This window comes from Lacerta agilis, chromosome 8 (assembly GCF_009819535.1).
Source record: "Lacerta agilis isolate rLacAgi1 chromosome 8, rLacAgi1.pri, whole genome shotgun sequence".
Classification (NCBI taxonomy): Eukaryota; Metazoa; Chordata; class Lepidosauria; order Squamata; family Lacertidae; genus Lacerta; species Lacerta agilis.
Window position 1 is genome coordinate 72,178,144 of NC_046319.1, and position 17,979 is coordinate 72,196,122.

Consider the following 17,979-nt stretch of genomic DNA (forward strand, 5'->3'; position numbering starts at 1 on the left):
CTGCCTTGCTGGTGCCCTAAGCACTTGCTTAGCCTGCCTATTGGGTACCCCAAGACTGGCTGCAGTCAGAACTGGTGCCAATCACTTTGGCCACTGCTGAGATAGATGCACTCTTGGCCTGAGTGGGTAAAAGGAATCTTCCCATGTCCCTGTACTAACTGGGGAAGAAAGAGGAAGGAAGAGAAAAGGCCAGCAAAACAGAACAAAGCATGATGAAAATTTTTAAAAAGTTGCAAAGCTGCCTTGGCTTGATCTAGAAGTGCTTCTCCGTCCTATTTATAGGAAGGTGTATGGGCTGACTGTTGTTACTCAAGCTCAAACTACACATGACTTCAGCAGGACTTCCAGTCATGTGTTGGGATTTTTCTTCTTCCCCCCAGTCTCACTCTGTCTTTCTCTCTCTTACTTGAAGCAGTCACCTAGGCTGCAATCTTGAATGAGAGACTAATCTGGGGATGAGGGTTGATAGAGAGGCATCTCAACCCTCTCCTTTCTGCCTCTTTTCTATCTCTGGCTGCTACACGGGGAGAACAATAATGGGTACCAGTCAATTTCTCCCATTGACTCAAGAGTAGCTTAGGGGTGGTTTGGTGCCGGCAGTGAGAAAAGGGTTAAAACATCACCACCATCAACAGCACTTGTAGGTACCTTGCTTGAGATAAGAAAGCGCTGATGGGGAGAACAGGGAGGGGAATCTGATATGAATAATCTCATGCGTAGTTTGAAATTAATCGTCTCAGTAGTGATGAGGTGGAAAGGGCAATATTTATATCTTATGTCTCCTAGAGCAGAACCCTGGCATTAGGAAAAGGTGCTAGGGTTAAGCCTTTGCCATAACAAAAACCATCTTCGGGCATTCTGTTCCTTTGAAAAGTCTACACCCAAGCAAGGCGAGAGAATGTGTGTGTGCTAGGCAACATTCCTTGGTCACCATCCCCGTCACTCTCCAATTTGTAGAGGGCAAAGGTCAAGAAGGGCTGTGTAGCTTGGTTGGAGACCATCTGCTCTGCATATAGGAGATCTCAGGTTCAATCTCCAGAAATTTCAGGTATGGATGGGTGACTCCAACCATTTCTGTTTCTCTCAGTTTCTCATTTCCCCCATCTTAAGTCCAGTTCTCCACATTTCCACCTCAGTTTGTGGCAACTAAAAAAGGGGGCTTTGCAGTGGTGGCTCCCTGCTTATGAAATGCTCTCCCCAGGGAGGCAGGCCTGGCTCCATCACTTCCAACTTTGAGTCACCAGGCAAAAACGTTTCTTTTCAGCCGAACTTTTGACCTTTAGCTTGGATAATGTTAGACAGTGCAGCCTTCTTTAATGGCTGGCATGTGTTAGATCAACTTTTATGTACATGAATGTTCTGAGATTATAGTTGTTTTTAATTTTTGTGTTGTATACTGCTTGAAGTTTACTTTTTGTAAAAAGAGAAAGCGACTAATGTGTAAAAAATCCTAATCTATGACTTGGACTCCCCTTTTTATCAACTTACTCTCTATCAGTTGGATATAGGCTTTTCATGTGAGCAGAAAGCTCTTATAGAACTGAAGCCAGCAACCGAACCCACATGCCTGACTGACACCCCCCTCATCTCTGTTCTCCATTAGTAGAAAGAGCTGAGCAGTCTCCTTGCTATTTTGGGATGGGGCAGCCAGGGGATGATGTCACGCTGAGTCCACAGCATCTCTCTGTGAGGCGCGACTGTAGGGTAGCTAGGAGCTTTTGTCTCGGGACATGAAAAAGGAAGTAGCTACGGAGCAGCTTCCTCGATGGTGAAGGTTTCACAGAGTGAGATGGAGCAACCAGACTTCCTTTTTCTTCACCTCGAAAGTTTGCGGAACCACAGAAAAAGATAGCAAAAATGTGTTGGTATCGTATGAGCAGGGTACGAGAGGTAACCTCCCAGGAAAAAAAACAACGACCCTCAGTCTTGGGATCAAGCTTTGCATGCACACCAGTCTGGGCTTAATCCAAGCCAATGCTTGACCCTATGACCTGTTTTCCAGGCCAACAAAAGCCCTGTCCAATGAGAGTACTCCTGAGGACAAGCAGAGTGACTTTCTGTCTTCGCTGACTGCCTCCAACCTGCCCCATCACTTCTGTGATGAGGGGCAAAGGATCTGCAGGCGAACTTAAAGCCAAAGCGCTTCTTTGGTTTTCTACTGAGCTTTAGCTCTCCTGGAGCACTGTGAGACTAGAAGTGTGTATGACAAAGATCAATGCATGCTGGGAATTTTCTCTCCGCAGGGCTGCCCTAGAGCAGGGCATGCTGGAAGTTATCTTACTTCGCTCTGGCAGAGCAATACAGTTTGGGTTCTCTCTGTACAAGTTCCAGTGATCAGGCAGCCATTGCCACTGCCTTCCAGTGAGGTGGAGCCATTTACAAATATCACCTGCTGCTGCCAAGCACCAGCAGTTTTGACCCCATTTTACTGCCCCGCTTTCCCCCCTGCCAAGATGCACAGGTTGATGCTGTTTGGATGCCCACCAAATGAGACATCTCGTTTCTTCTTGAGCGTCTCTCTAAAGACCTGAGAGAACTTTCAAATAGTGCTGCCACCTCCTTCCTTCCACATCACCGGAGGCTGTTTTGAGTTTCCAGGTCCGGTATTTATTGTCTATTCTGACTGGCAGCAGCCCCACAGGGTCTCAGGAAGACAAGGGTCTTTTCCAACAGATACTATCTGATCCCTCCAACTGAAGGCAGAGCTGTCCTTAGGCAGAGGGAGGTGGTTGCCTCAGGTGGCAACTGTAAAGGGGCTGGGCAACAGAAGCAAAGCCTTGAAGGAGAGGGCTGTCGCTCAATCTGCCCAGCAACCTTGTAAACTAGCCTGTTGCCTTCAGGCACAATTAAGGCTGCTTCTTCATTGCCAGTATTGAAGAAATATTTAACTGTCAGTCAAGCCAGTTTCTGTACGTGAAAGTTGTTGTGCCCTTTCCTCGGGCAGCTAAATGTCTTGGGCTAGCCCTTTGGATATTTTATCTCCAAGGTTTTAAAAGGCACATGCTATGGGGTTGTGGCGCTCATCTCGCTTTCAGGCCGAGGGAGCTGGCATTTGTCCACAGACAGCTTTCTGGGCCATGTGGCCAGCATGACTGAACTGCTTCTGGTGCAATGGGACACCGTGACAGAAACCAGAGCGCACGGAAACGCTGTTTACTTTCCCACCGCAGCAGTACCTATTTATCTACTTGCACTGGCATGTTTTTGAATTGGAGCTGGGACAGAGCAATGGGAGCTCACTCCATCATGGAGATTCGAACCACCAACCTTCCGATCGGCAAGCCCAAGAGGCTCAGTGGTTTAGACCACAGAGCCACCCACATCCTCATGAACAATACAATCAAAGTGAATCACATATTCATGGCAAGTCTGCTTGTCAGTCACAGACACCTGCAAACACATGCCGTTCAGCTCTAGCTACAAAATGTGGCATTTCATGGGAATGCTGGGGCGGGGGACCTCTGAGTAATCTTGTTTTAATTTGCTTGTGGCAAAACATCCTAAAAGTAAACAGCTGACGTTTTTTTGGCATCAGCCCTAAGCAATGACACTTTCTTATAACAGTGAGAGACCCTGGGAAGGCTTTCTCTTGTGCATTAGCTGTCTTCCCTCTTCCCTTCCATAACAGATGGAGGGGGCTCCGGACTTTGCTCAGGCAGCTGCACCAAAGCTTCCCTAGCTTTAAATATCACCCTTATTTATCATTGCATTTATATCCCACCAGGAGCTCAAGGTGGCATGCACAGTTCTCCCTCCCCACTCTTTTTTCCCCTTCACAACAACCCTGTGAGGTAGGTTAGGCTGAGAGACTGTGACTGGCCCAAGGTCACCCAGTGAGCTTCATGCCACACTGAGGTGTCAGGGATTGTTCCCAGGTCCTTCTACATGCAAAATGTGCTGTGTGTTGTTATGAGACCCCTTATTCCCCTCACAGAGCTACAATTTCCAGAGTGGTTTAACAGTCATTCCCTCTTTCCATGACTCTCCTTATGACTCTCAGCACCCTTAACAAATTACAGCTCCTAGAATTCTTTGAGGGAAGCCCTGGCTGCTTAAAAGTGGTATCATAGTGCTTTATATGGATTGTGTGAATATGATCTTAAGACAATCTTCATCTGAACACATTACCATTTACTCCAGCTCCAGTGTGTTCCTGCTGCTGTCTGGACACACATAACATTAGCCCCAATCCATGTGCACCCTGTAGTTTGCTTAGAAATACTCTATATTACAGAATCATAGAGTTGGAAGGGACTGTGAGGATCATCTAAGTCTAACCCCCTGGAATGCATGAATATGCAGTTGTCCCATACGAGGATCGAACCTGCAACCGTGGCGTTATAAGCACCATGCTCTAACCAACTAAGCTATCCAGGCTGACTTGTGTCTGATGTGTTTTCCCTCACACCAGCTTCCATCTGATTTGAAAATGTAAGGCACAGTTAAGCTAAGGTGTGTACATTTGAAACAGCCATTGAACAAGCACCGAGGACAACTTCAATGAAGGGAGTTCAGCTAAACAAAACAAATTAGGTAATGCACAGTGAGTGAAGACATCCTTGACTTTCTCTCCAGTGCATATAGCAACATTAAAAATAGAAACTCAAAATGCAGGGCGGGGGGGGCAGAGAGTTATGTTTTAAGTTACAAATGTGTACATAGCCTCAGACTGCAAGCAGACCTCATAGCTCTAACATGCAGCCTAATCTTCAGCTATTACAGGAACAGGAAAGAGCAGCTGCTATCTAGTTTGACTGCCTATTCAATTTAACTGTGTTATCAGTCCAACTAGATAGCGGCTTCGGTTTCCTGTAAGAGCTGTCAAAAGGAGGTTGGTTTTTTTTAGGGTCGTCCTTATCTGTGTTGCATTTCATCTGACAGTTTATATCTGTAAATCTGTAATGCTTGAAACGATGATGTGTTTGTGACACGCTCCTTGAAATAAATTTTAAAATTGAAATGTTAAAATCTTAAAATAATAATAATAAGCACTCTAGCAGAGAGCCCAAGTCTGCTCTCTCCGGTGCATTCATTGTGTAACGGAACAGTAGCATCGCCTGTTCCATAAAGTATCCCTAACAGTGGCTAAGGCTGAACAACCTCCAAACGGACGAAGGGGCTGCGAGATCAATGGCACATACCAAAGATTACTAACACAGAGACACTCCTGTCCTGCTTGTTCATTTGGTGTATGTTGCATTTGTTGAATCTACAACTGCCGCCCTGTGTTGGCACCATAGTTTTAGTAAAATTACCATGTGTTTCTTTGGCCCCATCTGCTCAACACACTGAAAACAGTGTCATACTACTTTAAAGAGTCATAGCTTCTCCCCCAAAGAATCCTGGGAACTGTAATTTATTCTGGGTAGTAGTAGTAAAATTATTACTTATACCCTGCCCATCTGGCCGGGCCTCCCCAGCCGCTCTGGGCAGCTTCCAACAGGATATTAAAAACACAATAAAACATCAAACATTAAAAACTTCCCTAAACAGGGCTGCCTTCAGATGTCTTCTAAAAGTCAGATAGTTGTTTCTTTCCTTGACATCTGGTGGGTGGGCGTTCCACAGGGCGGGCACCAGTATCGAGAAGGCCCTCTGCCTGGTTCCCTGTAGCTTCACTTCTCGCAGGGAGGGAACTGCCAGAAGGCCCTCGGAGCTGGACCTCAGTGTCCAGGCTGAATGATGGGGGTGGAGACTTTCCTTCAGATATACTGGTGTTGAGAGTTGCTAGGAAGCTCCTATTCAGAAAGCTGCAACTCCCAACATTACCAGGGAACTGTTAAACTGTTCTGAGAACGGTAGCTCTGTGAAGGGAATAAGGTCTCCTAACATCTGTCATCACCCTTAAGAAACTCCAGAACCCAGAATTCTTTGAGGGAAGCTAGGGCTGTTTAGAATGATGCTGCTTTTAATGTATAGTGCAGAGGGGGTTGTACTCTTTCTTTCAGACAGCTTTGCCTCCTCGAAGGCCTGATTGTCATAGAATCGTAGAGTTGGAAGGAACCCCAAGGGTCATCTAGTCCAATCCCCCTGCAACTCAGGAGTTTCCTTACAGGATATGTGCAATGCAGACACATTCAGCAACATTTGCCACGTGGGTGGGTGCTTACGGGGAGGGGTGAGCTAAAATGAAACATGCAAGAATTGTCTGTATGTGTGATATCTGGAGGGTCAGAGCTTCCCCAGCCCCACAACTAAGAGCAGCTAGGGGGATTTTTGCAAAAATGTTTTGATGGAAAAAAAAAAACGATTACAGAATAAATCAGGCAAATGTGCTTTCATTCAAGTTGCAGAATCCACCTTTCCTTGTTGCAGAAGGAAACAAATATGGAATAAATCAGGCAAATGTGCTTGCATTCCGGTTGCAGAATTCAACTGTTTCTTGTTGCAGAACTTGGCTGAACTTTTGCAAAGAGTGCACATCCAGCCCTGCCCACTGTCGACTCTGCAAACCCGCTCTCTACTACAAAAGGAACAGCTCACTCCTGAGAGAAAGAATTCCTCTTCAAGACAAGCATCGGGTGAAACCTCTGTCTCCCATGAATCATCGCACCCTGCAGCTTTAGGAGAGCAATTGGATTTTTTCTTTCTTTTTATTGATGCCTCGCCTTGCTTCCACAGAACTCTTCATTAGAGGGCTTCCTGCCTTTCCTGGTGCCTCAATTGGCCGCTGTTATCTCGGTCTACAAGCAGAGCTTCCCAAACACACACCAGCCTCTGTGTTCCCCACTCTTCCACGTAAAAATGAAGTAAACAATCACCGAGTTCCCCTTTTCATCAGGAGCTAATCTTGGTCTTGGCCAGAGACCAAGGTTTTAGCCAGGCGAGGAAGACAAGCAGCAACCAAGAAGTCTCCAGTTTCATGCACAAGGACACCAACGAAAGACAAGAGAAGACCAGAGTCCTGCAACCTCTGACAGGTAAGGGTTGGGTCCAAGATGCTTCATCTCCTTGGGCATTGTCCTGCTAGAGCTTACATTTTCGAATCAGATGGAAGCTGATGTGAGGGGAAACACATCACAATGGTCTTTCTCTTCTCTGTGGCTGTTCCAGTTGCTTTGGTCTTTAGAAGCAAGGTAAATGTGCTTTTATCGTCCACCTGGCGAGATTGTTTCTTTCCTGCATAGATTGCACCTCTGTTGTGGTCTGTGGCCGCCAAAATTGTGCCCTTTCTGCATTGTGGTTTGCATCGCAATGTGTGTCATAACGGCATCCCAATGTGATTTAGGTGTGTGGCCTCAGCGACGTGCTTAGGATGGAGCGTGTGCCTCTCACTTTCCCTGTATGTGGTTCGTACTCTTGTGTAGAGAAAGCATAGGTGAGTGGAGGCAGCAACAAGGTCCCAGGTTCCAATCCTGCCATTCCCAATTAAAAACAACCTCATAAGGCAGAGCTGGGAAGGATCTGTACCAGAGACAGTGGGGAGCCATAGGCTGAATGAACACCATACATTTAAAGCACCCCCCCACCCAAGAATCTTGGGAATTGTAGTGTTTGAAGGGTGCTGAGAATTCTAGCTCTGTCAGGGTTAAACTACAGCTTCCAGGGCTATTGGGGAGGTGCTTTAAATGTACTCTAAATGTATGATGTGCACGTAGGCTAAGTCAATCAAAGCAGATGGATATTTCCCACTGTTCTAATAACAGAGGCACTCCCTTTTTCTGGGAAAAGAAAAAAACCATTTGGCAAAGTGAGACAGCCACTTCAGGTGGCAGATTTTTTCTCTCCACTTTTTTTTCCTGAGGCCCCTGCCTGCCAGTCATTTCTCTCTGTTATCATGAGTTCTCCACGTTTCCACATCAGTATGTGATTAAAACAAAAAAACTTGTGAAAATCCATCAGCATTTTAGTGTGAATTTCTCTCAGTAGACACTTTTTTAAAAAAACAAAGTCATTTTGCCTACTATCATGGATTTTGGTATTTCGTGTTCACTAATATCTGCATTTGCACAAACCCCTTATCCTAGCATATGCGTTTCTGTGCATGTTACTTGGCTGGAAAACTGCATTGCAAAATTCAGATAAATTTCAAAGGATGGTAGTGTTTGGGTTTGTATATTGTTTATGAAAATGCAGATTAGGTAGGCTCATCTTGAAATGTGAGCTGAAATGGTTTTCTGGGTGAGGATGTAAATTCAGTTCACCTTTATAGGCAAATCGACTCAAATTTGCACATTGCGAAACAATACGAAAAACAAAATGCAGCTCTCCTTCTAGATATGCACTTATATGAATTTTGCTATGCAGTTTTTCAGCCAAGTAATGTGCACATAAATGCATACATTTGGATAGTGTGCCTGAAAATGAATTATATGTGTGAGAAAATGGTTTTTATTGCTTGCAAAAAGGTGTCCATTAGTCAATGTTGCACACAAAAAGGTGTTTATTGGGAGAAAATTTTGATAAAATGCTGATGAATTTTCAGAAGGACATAAAAAAAAGTACAAGTTGGTTCTGGACTGAATTTAAGACTGGAAAAATAAGAAACAGAATAGAAATGGAAATATCCTCCCAACCCCAGTGGCAGCTCTTTGGACTATTTGATGGTGTCTGTCATATCTCCTTTTAATGATCTCTTCTCAAAGCTAAATACACCCACTTCCTTAAACCTTTCCTCTTTGGACTTGGTTTCCAGCCGCCTTCCCCACCTCCACCTTTCTGTCCGGAGAGCCCACCTGTTGTGTTCCTGTATGAGTTCCTGTGTATCTCCTGAATGAAAGGAGAAAAGCCTAGAGCTTATGCACGTACCCAACAGACAGCCCTCCTCTAAAGGAAGGTTAATTCTGGGGCTTCTGTGCCTTCAGAGTACTGCAATTGCAGGATGAATGCAACACTGTTGGAGGCTCCTAGGGAAGAGACTAACCCAGAACAGGGACTTTGGCAGAGTTGCAGTGGGCAGCCTCCTTTGTGGGAAGGCATTTGTGGTTCACAGGAGCCTTTCAGTATTTAATTTGCTCCTTTCATAATCCCCAGACCCTTCTTTCTCAGCATGGATGAGAAGCCTTACAGCAGCCTTTCTCAACCTTGGGTCCCCAGATGTTGTTGGACTACGACTCCCATCATCCCTGACCACTAGTCTTGCTAGCTAGGGTTGATGGGAGTTGTGGGCCAAAAACATCTGGGGACCCAAGGTTGAGAACCACTGCCTTATGGGCTCATGAACTTGCCTCAAATATAAGTGTTACCAACCTCAAAGTTCTTCTGCCCTGCCCCAGCCACCCCAGACCCTCTTTTCCCCACACTGATTCTACAAAGGCCGCACAACATAGCAAGTGAGAGGAAGGGAGAGAAGTCTCTCATCCAACTTCCTTTTCTGGTCGCCTGGGGTTTGCTGCTTTTTGGAGTATCAGACTGCATGCAGTCCCTGAGAAATGCAGAAGTCCTTCAGATGATAGAGGGCTGTGGGGAGGGGAAGGGAGACTATCCTCCTTCTTGCCGTGATTTCTTCCTGCTCCTCAAAGTGCCTACCTAATGCAGAGAGGGGTTGAGGAATTGGCAAGTGGGGGCGGGGCAATTTGGAGAAATGAATCTGAAGTGTGGGCTGCATTTTGATTAGCTTTCATAGCTTGACAGGCAGGCTTACTTCCAACCCAATCTGGCTTGAATCTGTGAAGAATTCACTCAGCATTTGTTTGCAAGGATAATTTTTTCTTTCTTTCTTCTTTTCCCCCCATCATTTTTTTAAATTAAAAAAAACAATTTTAAAAAGTCTCTTTCTCAAGAGGGGAAAGCTAATCTGTGGCCCTGCAGATGTTGTTGGGGCACAAGTCCTCTCCTTTCAAGGTTCATATACCAGACTCAGGAACACCTGACTTCCCATTTCTCTCTCTTTTTGAAGGTTCCATCATGGATGTCAACGCCACTGCTCTGTGGCCTACCATTGTCTCCTTGCAGCTGCCTTCCAAAGCTAGAAGCGAAGAAAGCAAAATAATGGACATGATCCAGATCTTCTTCTACAGCGTGGTTTTCCTGCTTGGCTCCCTCGGCAATGGGACCGTGATCTGGGTCACAGCGCGCCAGGTCTTCCATACTGTCAATTGTGTTTGGTTCTTCCACCTTGCCTTGGCTGACTTCCTGTTCTCGGTCAGCCGGATAGTGCCACTGCTGAAGAACGCCTTCTACGAGGGGTGGCCCTTCGGGAGCTTCCTGTGCCAAGCCAACAGCTTCATCAAGTACCTCAACATGTTCGGCAGCGTCTTCCTCCTGGCTGCTATCAGCTTGGACCGAGCAGTTTCCGTGTCCTACCCAGTGTGGTTCAAAAACCACCGGGGCCCCCGCTTGGCATGGCTGGCTGCTGCTGGGGCCTGGTTTGTGGCTACTTCCGCAAGCCTCCCTTTCTATCTTTACCGAAGAGTGGTAGCAGAGAAAGGTAGCACCAAGTGTTCCCTCGCCGTGGGGGACAAGGTTTCAGTGAAGTGGGCCTTGTATCTTCTGAGATTGGTCTGTGGGTTCCTGGCTCCCTTTGCCATCATTGTGGTCTGCTACGGGATCATCACAGTGAAGTTGAGGAGGCGACAGAACACCTTTCGCTCCAACAAACCCTTCAAGGTCATCTTGGCTATTGTGGTCACCTTCTTTCTCTGCTGGGCACCGTACCACATATTCCTCATCCTCAAGTTGGTGGGAGTGAAGGGTCAAGGGATTTCCATTGGCCTTCCCCTCACATCTTCTCTGGCCTACCTCAACAGCTGTGCTAACCCCATCCTTTACTTCTTCCTGGGCCTGGACTTCCGCAGGAAGCTTGGCCGTTTCAACTTGGCTGGGGCTTTCAGGAGAACTTTGCTCGAAGAGAGCGGCTACTCCTTCAGAAGGCCTAGCAAATACCAGAAGGAAGCTGCTTCATCTGTCGCTGAGCCGGTCCAATCCACGGTGGTTGATAGAGTGCTCTGAGCAAATTCAAGGTTCTGGAGACTTGTTGGCTTGTGAGGCCCATGTGTCATCGTTTACTAAAACAGTATTAATCCATCACATTCCTTACCAAATCAAATTTTGGACTGCCCGTTTCTGCCCCCAAATTGCGGAGAATGAAATTTGACCTTGTGGTACACAGCGATGTTTTCTGAACATTTTCAACTGGGGATAGTGGGTGTGAGGTTCATGGCAAATCCATTTCTTTATCCAGGTCAGGTTTTTCAGAATGACCCGGATTAAGCACAGATAAGTCCACCCCAGGATTTATACTAGACTGACAGGGCAAGGGCAGTTCTGGAAAGAAGAATGAGAATGCACCCTGGGGCAAGGAAGGAACTGTAGAATAAATCCCTATACCTACTAAGCTTAGTCTGAATGCTGATTCTTACAGTCTCCGGTCTCTGAACATAACTTGTGTGTGTGGTTGTTTGTGGTCTTTTGCCCTATCATTGGGTCTGAAAGCAAACTTGAAGGACAAACAGAGCTCTGCTTTTGAGAACCAGGCTCTGGAAATTGACCGGGGACAAATTTCCAAAGTTCAGCTTAGCAAAGCTGGAAAACCAAGACCCTTAAAAACCTGGGGAGAATGTTTGCACGGTATTGCAGACTCCCCCACTTGCCTGAGCAGTGAGACTCCAGGGAACCAGGGCTTCCTGGATTTAGGTGAGTCAGCATTGGAGACTTAAGATGTCTTTGTGATAGATGCCTGCAACAACAGCCCTGCAGAATCAAACAGTGTGGTCTGACAGAAGCATGTGTGGTCTGAAGCTGCGTCTGAAGTAGGGTGGTGTCTTTCCACCCCTGGAGGAGGATGCTTAGAACTTTTGCTGGCATCTGGATTTTTGAAAAGCACCTCACTCCTCTCCTCTCCTCCGTGCCGTGTTGCTAAGCAGGTTTAAAGCACAGTTGCTTCAAAGGGGGTGTGATTATTATTTTTTATGTACCTGTGATGGTGCAAAAATTTATTGAATGCAGTCATCAAACAGGCTTCCTAATCCTGGGATTGTAGAAGTTGCTCAAAAGATACACACCTCTCCCGAGGATTAAGCGACGGCTTTGCTCAATGTTTCCTATCGCACAAAACAAGTTATTCATCCAGTTTCCCCAGCCCAAATAGGAGACAGGCAGTCTTAATCATGCAGGCTCTGTTTCTGAGCTGTTTTGTTGTAGGCGTTGCTGTCTCAAGGAGAGTCCTGCTGGGTCACATCTAGTTCAGCATTTTGTTCTCACAGTGGCCATCCAGATGCCTATTAAGGAAAGCCTGCAACAAGGATGCAAGGACAGTAGCCCTAGTCCACCATAGTTTCACGGTGATATATAGGCAGTATAACCTGGCTGCAATATAACCACCATGTCTAGAAACCGATTTAACCGTCTTAATCGCCTACTGAAGCTACCCAGCTGGTGGCTGGGTACCCACCACACCTTGCGTCAGAAAATTCCATATTCTAACTATGCGCTATATATGAAGGAGCTTCCTTTACTGTCCTGAATCTCCCAACATTCTGCTTCATTGGACAGGCCTGAGTTCAAGTCCCACAGCAATGGGTTACTGGAGAGAAAAAACTAGTCAAGTGACCAGGGCCACCTTCACCCCAAGCCCAATGATACCACCTTAAACAGTCATGGCTTCCCCCAAAGAATTCTGGGAGCTGTAAATTGTTAAGGGTACTGAGAGTTGCTAGGGGGAACCTAGTCCCCTCTCAGAACGACCAATTCTGAAGCGCGGCTTAACATTCAATCCCCCTTCACAGGGAACTCTGGGGATCAAAGTTCTGCAAGAAGAGACTCAGGGACCTTAACAAACTACAGCTCCCATAATTCTTTGGGGAGTTCATAACTACTTAAAGTGGCATCATAGTGCTTTAACTTGGTGTGAATGCGGCCTAGGACTAAACCATCCCCATTTCTCGGCACTATATGTAGGAGGTGACATTGTATGTGGCAGGTATATGCATTTCACTGAATATTCTTCAGAGGTGGATGGAAATTCTTCAGCAGTTCAGGGAAAAGACATTTTTCACCTCCCCCATCTTTCAGGATGTTAAAGGAAGCTCTTTTGCTGGCTCATATTGGGGGATGAAAGGAGTTGTGATCGAAGAGAGGGCAGGAAGGACTTTTGCTCAAAGTCTGTTGAGCAAAAGCAAATTGCCTATAAACGAGGCTGTTTTGGGGCAGGTAAAGATGTGACTGAGCCAAAGAGAGTTTGCAGGCCCTCTGTTCAGTGCTGTGCAAGAGCCAACAATCAGCTGTTTGTCAGGGCTTGCGACATGCCATCCGTGGCCCTTGCAAACAGTGGCAATCAGCTGATCGCTGGGGCTTGCACAGTGACATGTGTGGCGTTTCACAAGCTGCAGCATCCCCATGGGCAGGAAAAAGGCATCACTGAAACATCTGGCAATTGGCAGGTATGAGAGGAGGCATTGGAGGCAGGGGAACTCACAGGAATGTGGGAAGCTGTCTTATAAACTGCTTTGAGGTTCTTTTTACAGTCAAGAGGCGTACTAATTTTATGAAAAAAATACTGAATGAGGCCGTTGGTCCATCCAGCTCAGTACTGCTGCCACTCCAACACTTAGGTAGGAGTTTCTCCCACTCCTACCTGGAGATTGGACCTTGTACATGCAAAGGTGATGCTCTGCCACTGAGCTACACTCCTTCCTCAGCTGCTGCTGCTGCTGCTCCTTCTACTTGTCACTGTGCTTGGAGAAAGCAGGTGAACAAGCACCAGAAGGTCAAAGAGGAGGAAAACAAGCAGCCTTGCTGTCGGGGAGTGGGCCTGGGCAGGTGTCTCATGATTCCGAACCCTGATAACATCAACCCTGATAGCAGACACTTGTGCGGGGTAGATGCATAGTCATGAGAACAACTGGATATTCCATATGGTGGGTACCAAAATAGGCTCTAGCTAGTGCCTGGTGTACTTCCAGGCAGATACAGAAGAAGAACAGGATTCGACACAGAGAAGTTTGCAGGGGGAGGGAGGCTGGACAGCTTAATTATCACAAGTGAAACAGGAGGTAATAACTTGAGTGACATTCAGATCTGTTTCCATTTTAAAGGTTGACATAATAAATAGCCCACAGTTTTATACATGGTTGCCCCTTTAAGCAGTGCCCCAGGTATTCCAACAAAAGAAAGAAAGACTGAAGCACACAATAAATACAAGGAGGTCTATACAGCATGGGCAAGTTGCCTTGCTTTTCCGCTTAGGGGGTGCAGCAGAGTTTTACCTCCCAAACACACATATTAAGAACCTTGTCCACAATCCAGTCAAACCCATGTGAACGCTGAGTGACAAAAACACTACTGGGGAGGGGTGGAAATGCCATGTGGTTGAGCAAGTCTAAACAAATAGCATGATGGAACCTCTAAACAAGTAGCAGATGTACCTCTAAGGGTCACAACCAGGACCAAATATCAGCTGGCTGGGGTTAGTGCAAGCCGTGACTTCTACAAAACCAGCAGGAGTCTACTTGTGACTCATGGAACATCCAGCCAACTCATAAAATCCACATGAAGTCCAGATGATTTGCTTTGTTCGGCAGATGTCCCGGAGCTACAAGTTCCAGAGAAGTTGGTTTTTATCCTTCAGAATGGAAGTCACTTTTATTTATAGAACTGGCTAGAAGAGTTTCCATCTGCCAAGAAATTGCCCTAAGTCCTTTCTGATGGAGGGGATACTCAGAAATCTCTTTGGAGCTGGTCCGTTAAAAAACAAACATCAGTATTCAGGCAATTTGTATGAACAAAACAGGCACATCCAACTATTCTTATTGACTGATTACCCTGTTATAAGGTACTTGGATTCTACCCTGTTGTTCCAAAGATCAGACAGGCCGCACAGCCTTCTGACGAAACATGAAAACATTTGGCCTCTCCCATCTTGCCATCAGTCTCTGTCCTGGGGAGGAGCCATATTTTACAGCAGAGGAGTCCTCCTTGGAGAGAAGTTCCAGGCCCCATAGTCAAACATGGGGAGCCACGTGTCCACAGCAAATGAGGGCCATCAGTAGCGAACGTTTTCCTCTGCCGCTGTGACAATCGCATCCATCCAGATACGCATCGCCTCCGGGCTGGGCGCCACCATGCAGAAAAGGCGGTCGTAAGTCTTGACGCAGAAGGTCATCTTGGGGCTGGGGCTCTGGCAGAGAGGAGAGTTGAAAGAACAATGAAAGCACAAAACTTTCTCATGGTGCGCTTTTTTAGAAATCCAACCCTTCCTCCTCCAAGGACCTCGCGGCAGGGCACATGGTGCTCTTTCAACACCTCCCCCCCCTTTCATTTTATCCTCATTGCCATTTTGTGGGGTAGTGCTCGGCTCAATTACAGCAGAGCAGCTTTGCAAAGCAACCACATCTCAGTGGTTAGAGCAGGTGCTTTGCACAAACCCAATTTCTGCAGATTCCATTAAAAAATGGATCTAATATATTTGCTTTTTCAAATATCATCCACTCTTTAAGCCATACTAGGCATGCTGCCTCATAATACAATTTGAGGTCCGGTAGTGCAAACCGTCCTCTTTGTTTTATTTCCGTTAGCAGTTTGCCCTTTATCCTTGGTTTTTTGCCCTGCTGTATAAATCTTGCCAAATCTCTCTGCCATTCTTTAAAGCAATTTAGTCCACTTATTATTGTTGTTGTTGTTTGAAAAAGAAACAACATTTTCAGTAGCACAGTCATCTTTATTGTAGCTATCCTTCCCCATAGTGATAAATTTAGCCTACTCCAGATTACACTGGGGTAGATAATGGGCAGGGAACTGAACTGGCTAACCTAGCCTCTCTTATTTCACCCCAGGATGCTCCCTAGGTCACCACCACCCCCATTTGCCCTTCACACTGTCCTTGGGTGGTTTTTGCTTAGCTGGAATGTGTCCATTTGTTTATTATCCTGCCCAAAGGAATCCAGGGTAGCAAAGGACAACTCTTCCCAGTTTACCAACCCTTCACCCCCAGATCTACACTCCTCAATGACCCCTGCTCCATAGCTTCCTGACATGCTTTTGGCCACCATTTGCCTGGATGGAGAGATGCTACCTGCTACGGTATGCAAAGGTTAAGGGTCACACCTGTGGCTCCACCCACTCCCCCCCCCGGTCCTGCCCAACACTGGCATACGGGCCCCAGAATTTTGCCCCTGATGTAACTTAGTAACATAAGAACTTGCAGCCCACATGGCCCAGTATCCTGTTCTCACAGGGACCAGCCAGATTCCCCCAAGCACAAAAACACTCTCCCCTCCTGCCATTTCCAGACGCATTACTGCCTCCAAATGGCTAAGTAAAGCCCTCTCCTCCACGAATTTGTCTCATCCCCTTTTAAATCCATCGGAGCTGGTGGCTATCGCTGCTTCCCGTGGCAGCGAGTTCCATAGTTTAACTTTGCTCTGCGTCAGGGGATTTCACGGCGAAGAGAGTTTAAAGGGGGGGTCTGTGCTTTTGGGTACCTTGAAAGCACTGCGGAGATGGTCGTAGTACACCTCTTCGATGGCCTGGAAGTAAATGACACCCTTAAGCTTGGTCTCCTCTTTGTCTGCAATGAGAAAGAAGCAGAGGGGTACATTAGGAAGCTGAGAACGGCAGGGGAAATACCAAACTGAGGACAAGCATGAATTTCTCAGGTGCATCACATTGACCCCTCCACAACACAAGCATAGAGAAATGTTCACCATACTCAAAGATTGGCCTTCTCTAAGGGAATCTCGGACATTCCGGGATTGGGTGCCAGCTGCAATTCCTTAGGGAAAATAGTACTGGGTTGCAGACTGCAAAACTTTAATTTCTTCATTTTTATTTTTTTTAAAGAGAGAGTTTCTAGCCCTTATGGATGTGAAACAAGTGAATGGCTACGGCTTAAGAGAGGAAGCCTGGTGAAATTTAACAGCCTGAGAAGGAGATGAATATGCTTTCCAGTAAATATCATTTTTGTTAGCAACTTGCTTTCCCCATGGATGATGATGATTTTCATTTTTTATACTTATATGCAAATTCTCATACACAAATAAGAAATATGCACACAGACTTGATTTGTATGTTCTACACATGACAGTGGTTTGAGCTTCAATCGGCATGGGAACTAGGGGTAGGGGAGATTAATGCTGTGTACAGACTTTCGGGATCAAAGGAAGGTGCTTTGTTGCAATAAATGGGTGCTTCTGCCACCCCACCCCACCCTGAAACACAAATTGCAGGGATGTGCGCAGGATCTGGATCAGTGCTGTGGCAGAGTCAAAGGGATAAAGCCTACCCCCAAGGTCCCGATCCAGATTGGAGCCATGCACTGTCAATTTCTTAAAGAAGAAAAGGGTGCTCATATGATTAACACCACATGCAGTTTGGCTCTAAGTCTGACCATTTAGCCTAAAACTTTCTGCACTGGCTGGCAGCAGCTCTCTTTCCTATTTCTGCTGCCTGTGATCCCTTTGACTGGAGATGCAAGGGAGGAGTTCAACCAGGGACCTTCTGCAGGCAGAGCAACTGTACTCCAACAGTATGTAGCTTTCAGAACTGGGGGAGCCAAGAGCCATCCCGAGGAGCAAGTCTCGATAACAGATGAACACCCCCCACCCAGGTAGCTAATTGGGGGATAAGCAGGCTCACCCTAATACAATCAAAACCCCAAATTACCCTATCCTCTAAAAGGTGCCAGTCTTTTAAATCTCTGCATGCAAATGAAATAAATACATCCAATTTTGTTTTTTGCTTTTCATTTCTCCAGAGAACATTTATTTCAAGTTGGATAGCTCCGTAAATGCAGCATAAGACTTTTAAAGTCAGGGTCATGGGTTCAAGTCCCACATTGGGCAAAAGATTCCTGTATTGCAGGGGGTCAGAATAGATGAACCCTCTTGGCCCCTTCCAGCTCTACAATTCTGACTCTATGGACATTTTTGCATGCACTTCATGCATGTTTCTTTCTTCCACCCCACCCCCCAAGCCATAAAAAGTTGGAACAACCTCACAGGACCAGCCTGTTGGATCAGGCCACTGTGAGGACAGGATGCTGAACTAGGTGGGCTTCTGGCGTGATCCAGCAGGGCTTCTCTTGCATTTTTTACATGGCGGTTG

At 46.3% G+C, this 17,979-nt stretch overlaps 2 protein-coding genes across 5 annotated transcripts in view; one reads left to right on the plus strand and one right to left on the minus strand.

Annotated features, from left to right (window-relative positions):
- The first annotated feature begins 6,382 nt into the window (after positions 1-6,382).
- On the plus strand, positions 6,383-11,275 carry LOC117051671 (formyl peptide receptor 2-like). Its single transcript, XM_033158249.1, has 2 exons — positions 6,383-6,920; positions 9,839-11,275. Exons 1-2 carry the CDS (start codon positions 6,863-6,865, stop codon positions 10,888-10,890), a joined length of 1,110 nt encoding a protein of 369 aa, XP_033014140.1. The 5' UTR covers positions 6,383-6,862; the 3' UTR covers positions 10,891-11,275.
- A 2,680-nt stretch (positions 11,276-13,955) lies between these two features.
- Positions 13,956-17,979, minus strand: part of PHLDB3 (pleckstrin homology like domain family B member 3) — a 34,946-nt gene continuing 30,922 nt past the window's right edge. For all 4 annotated transcript variants that reach the window (XM_033158253.1, XM_033158250.1, XM_033158252.1 and 1 more), the window contains 2 exons: positions 16,359-16,444; positions 13,956-15,055 (listed from right to left, as the gene is read on the minus strand). In XM_033158253.1, coding sequence (XP_033014144.1) covers positions 14,921-15,055; positions 16,359-16,444 — 221 coding nt within the window. In that variant the 3' untranslated portion in view covers positions 13,956-14,920. The remainder of the gene's footprint in view (positions 15,056-16,358; positions 16,445-17,979) is intronic.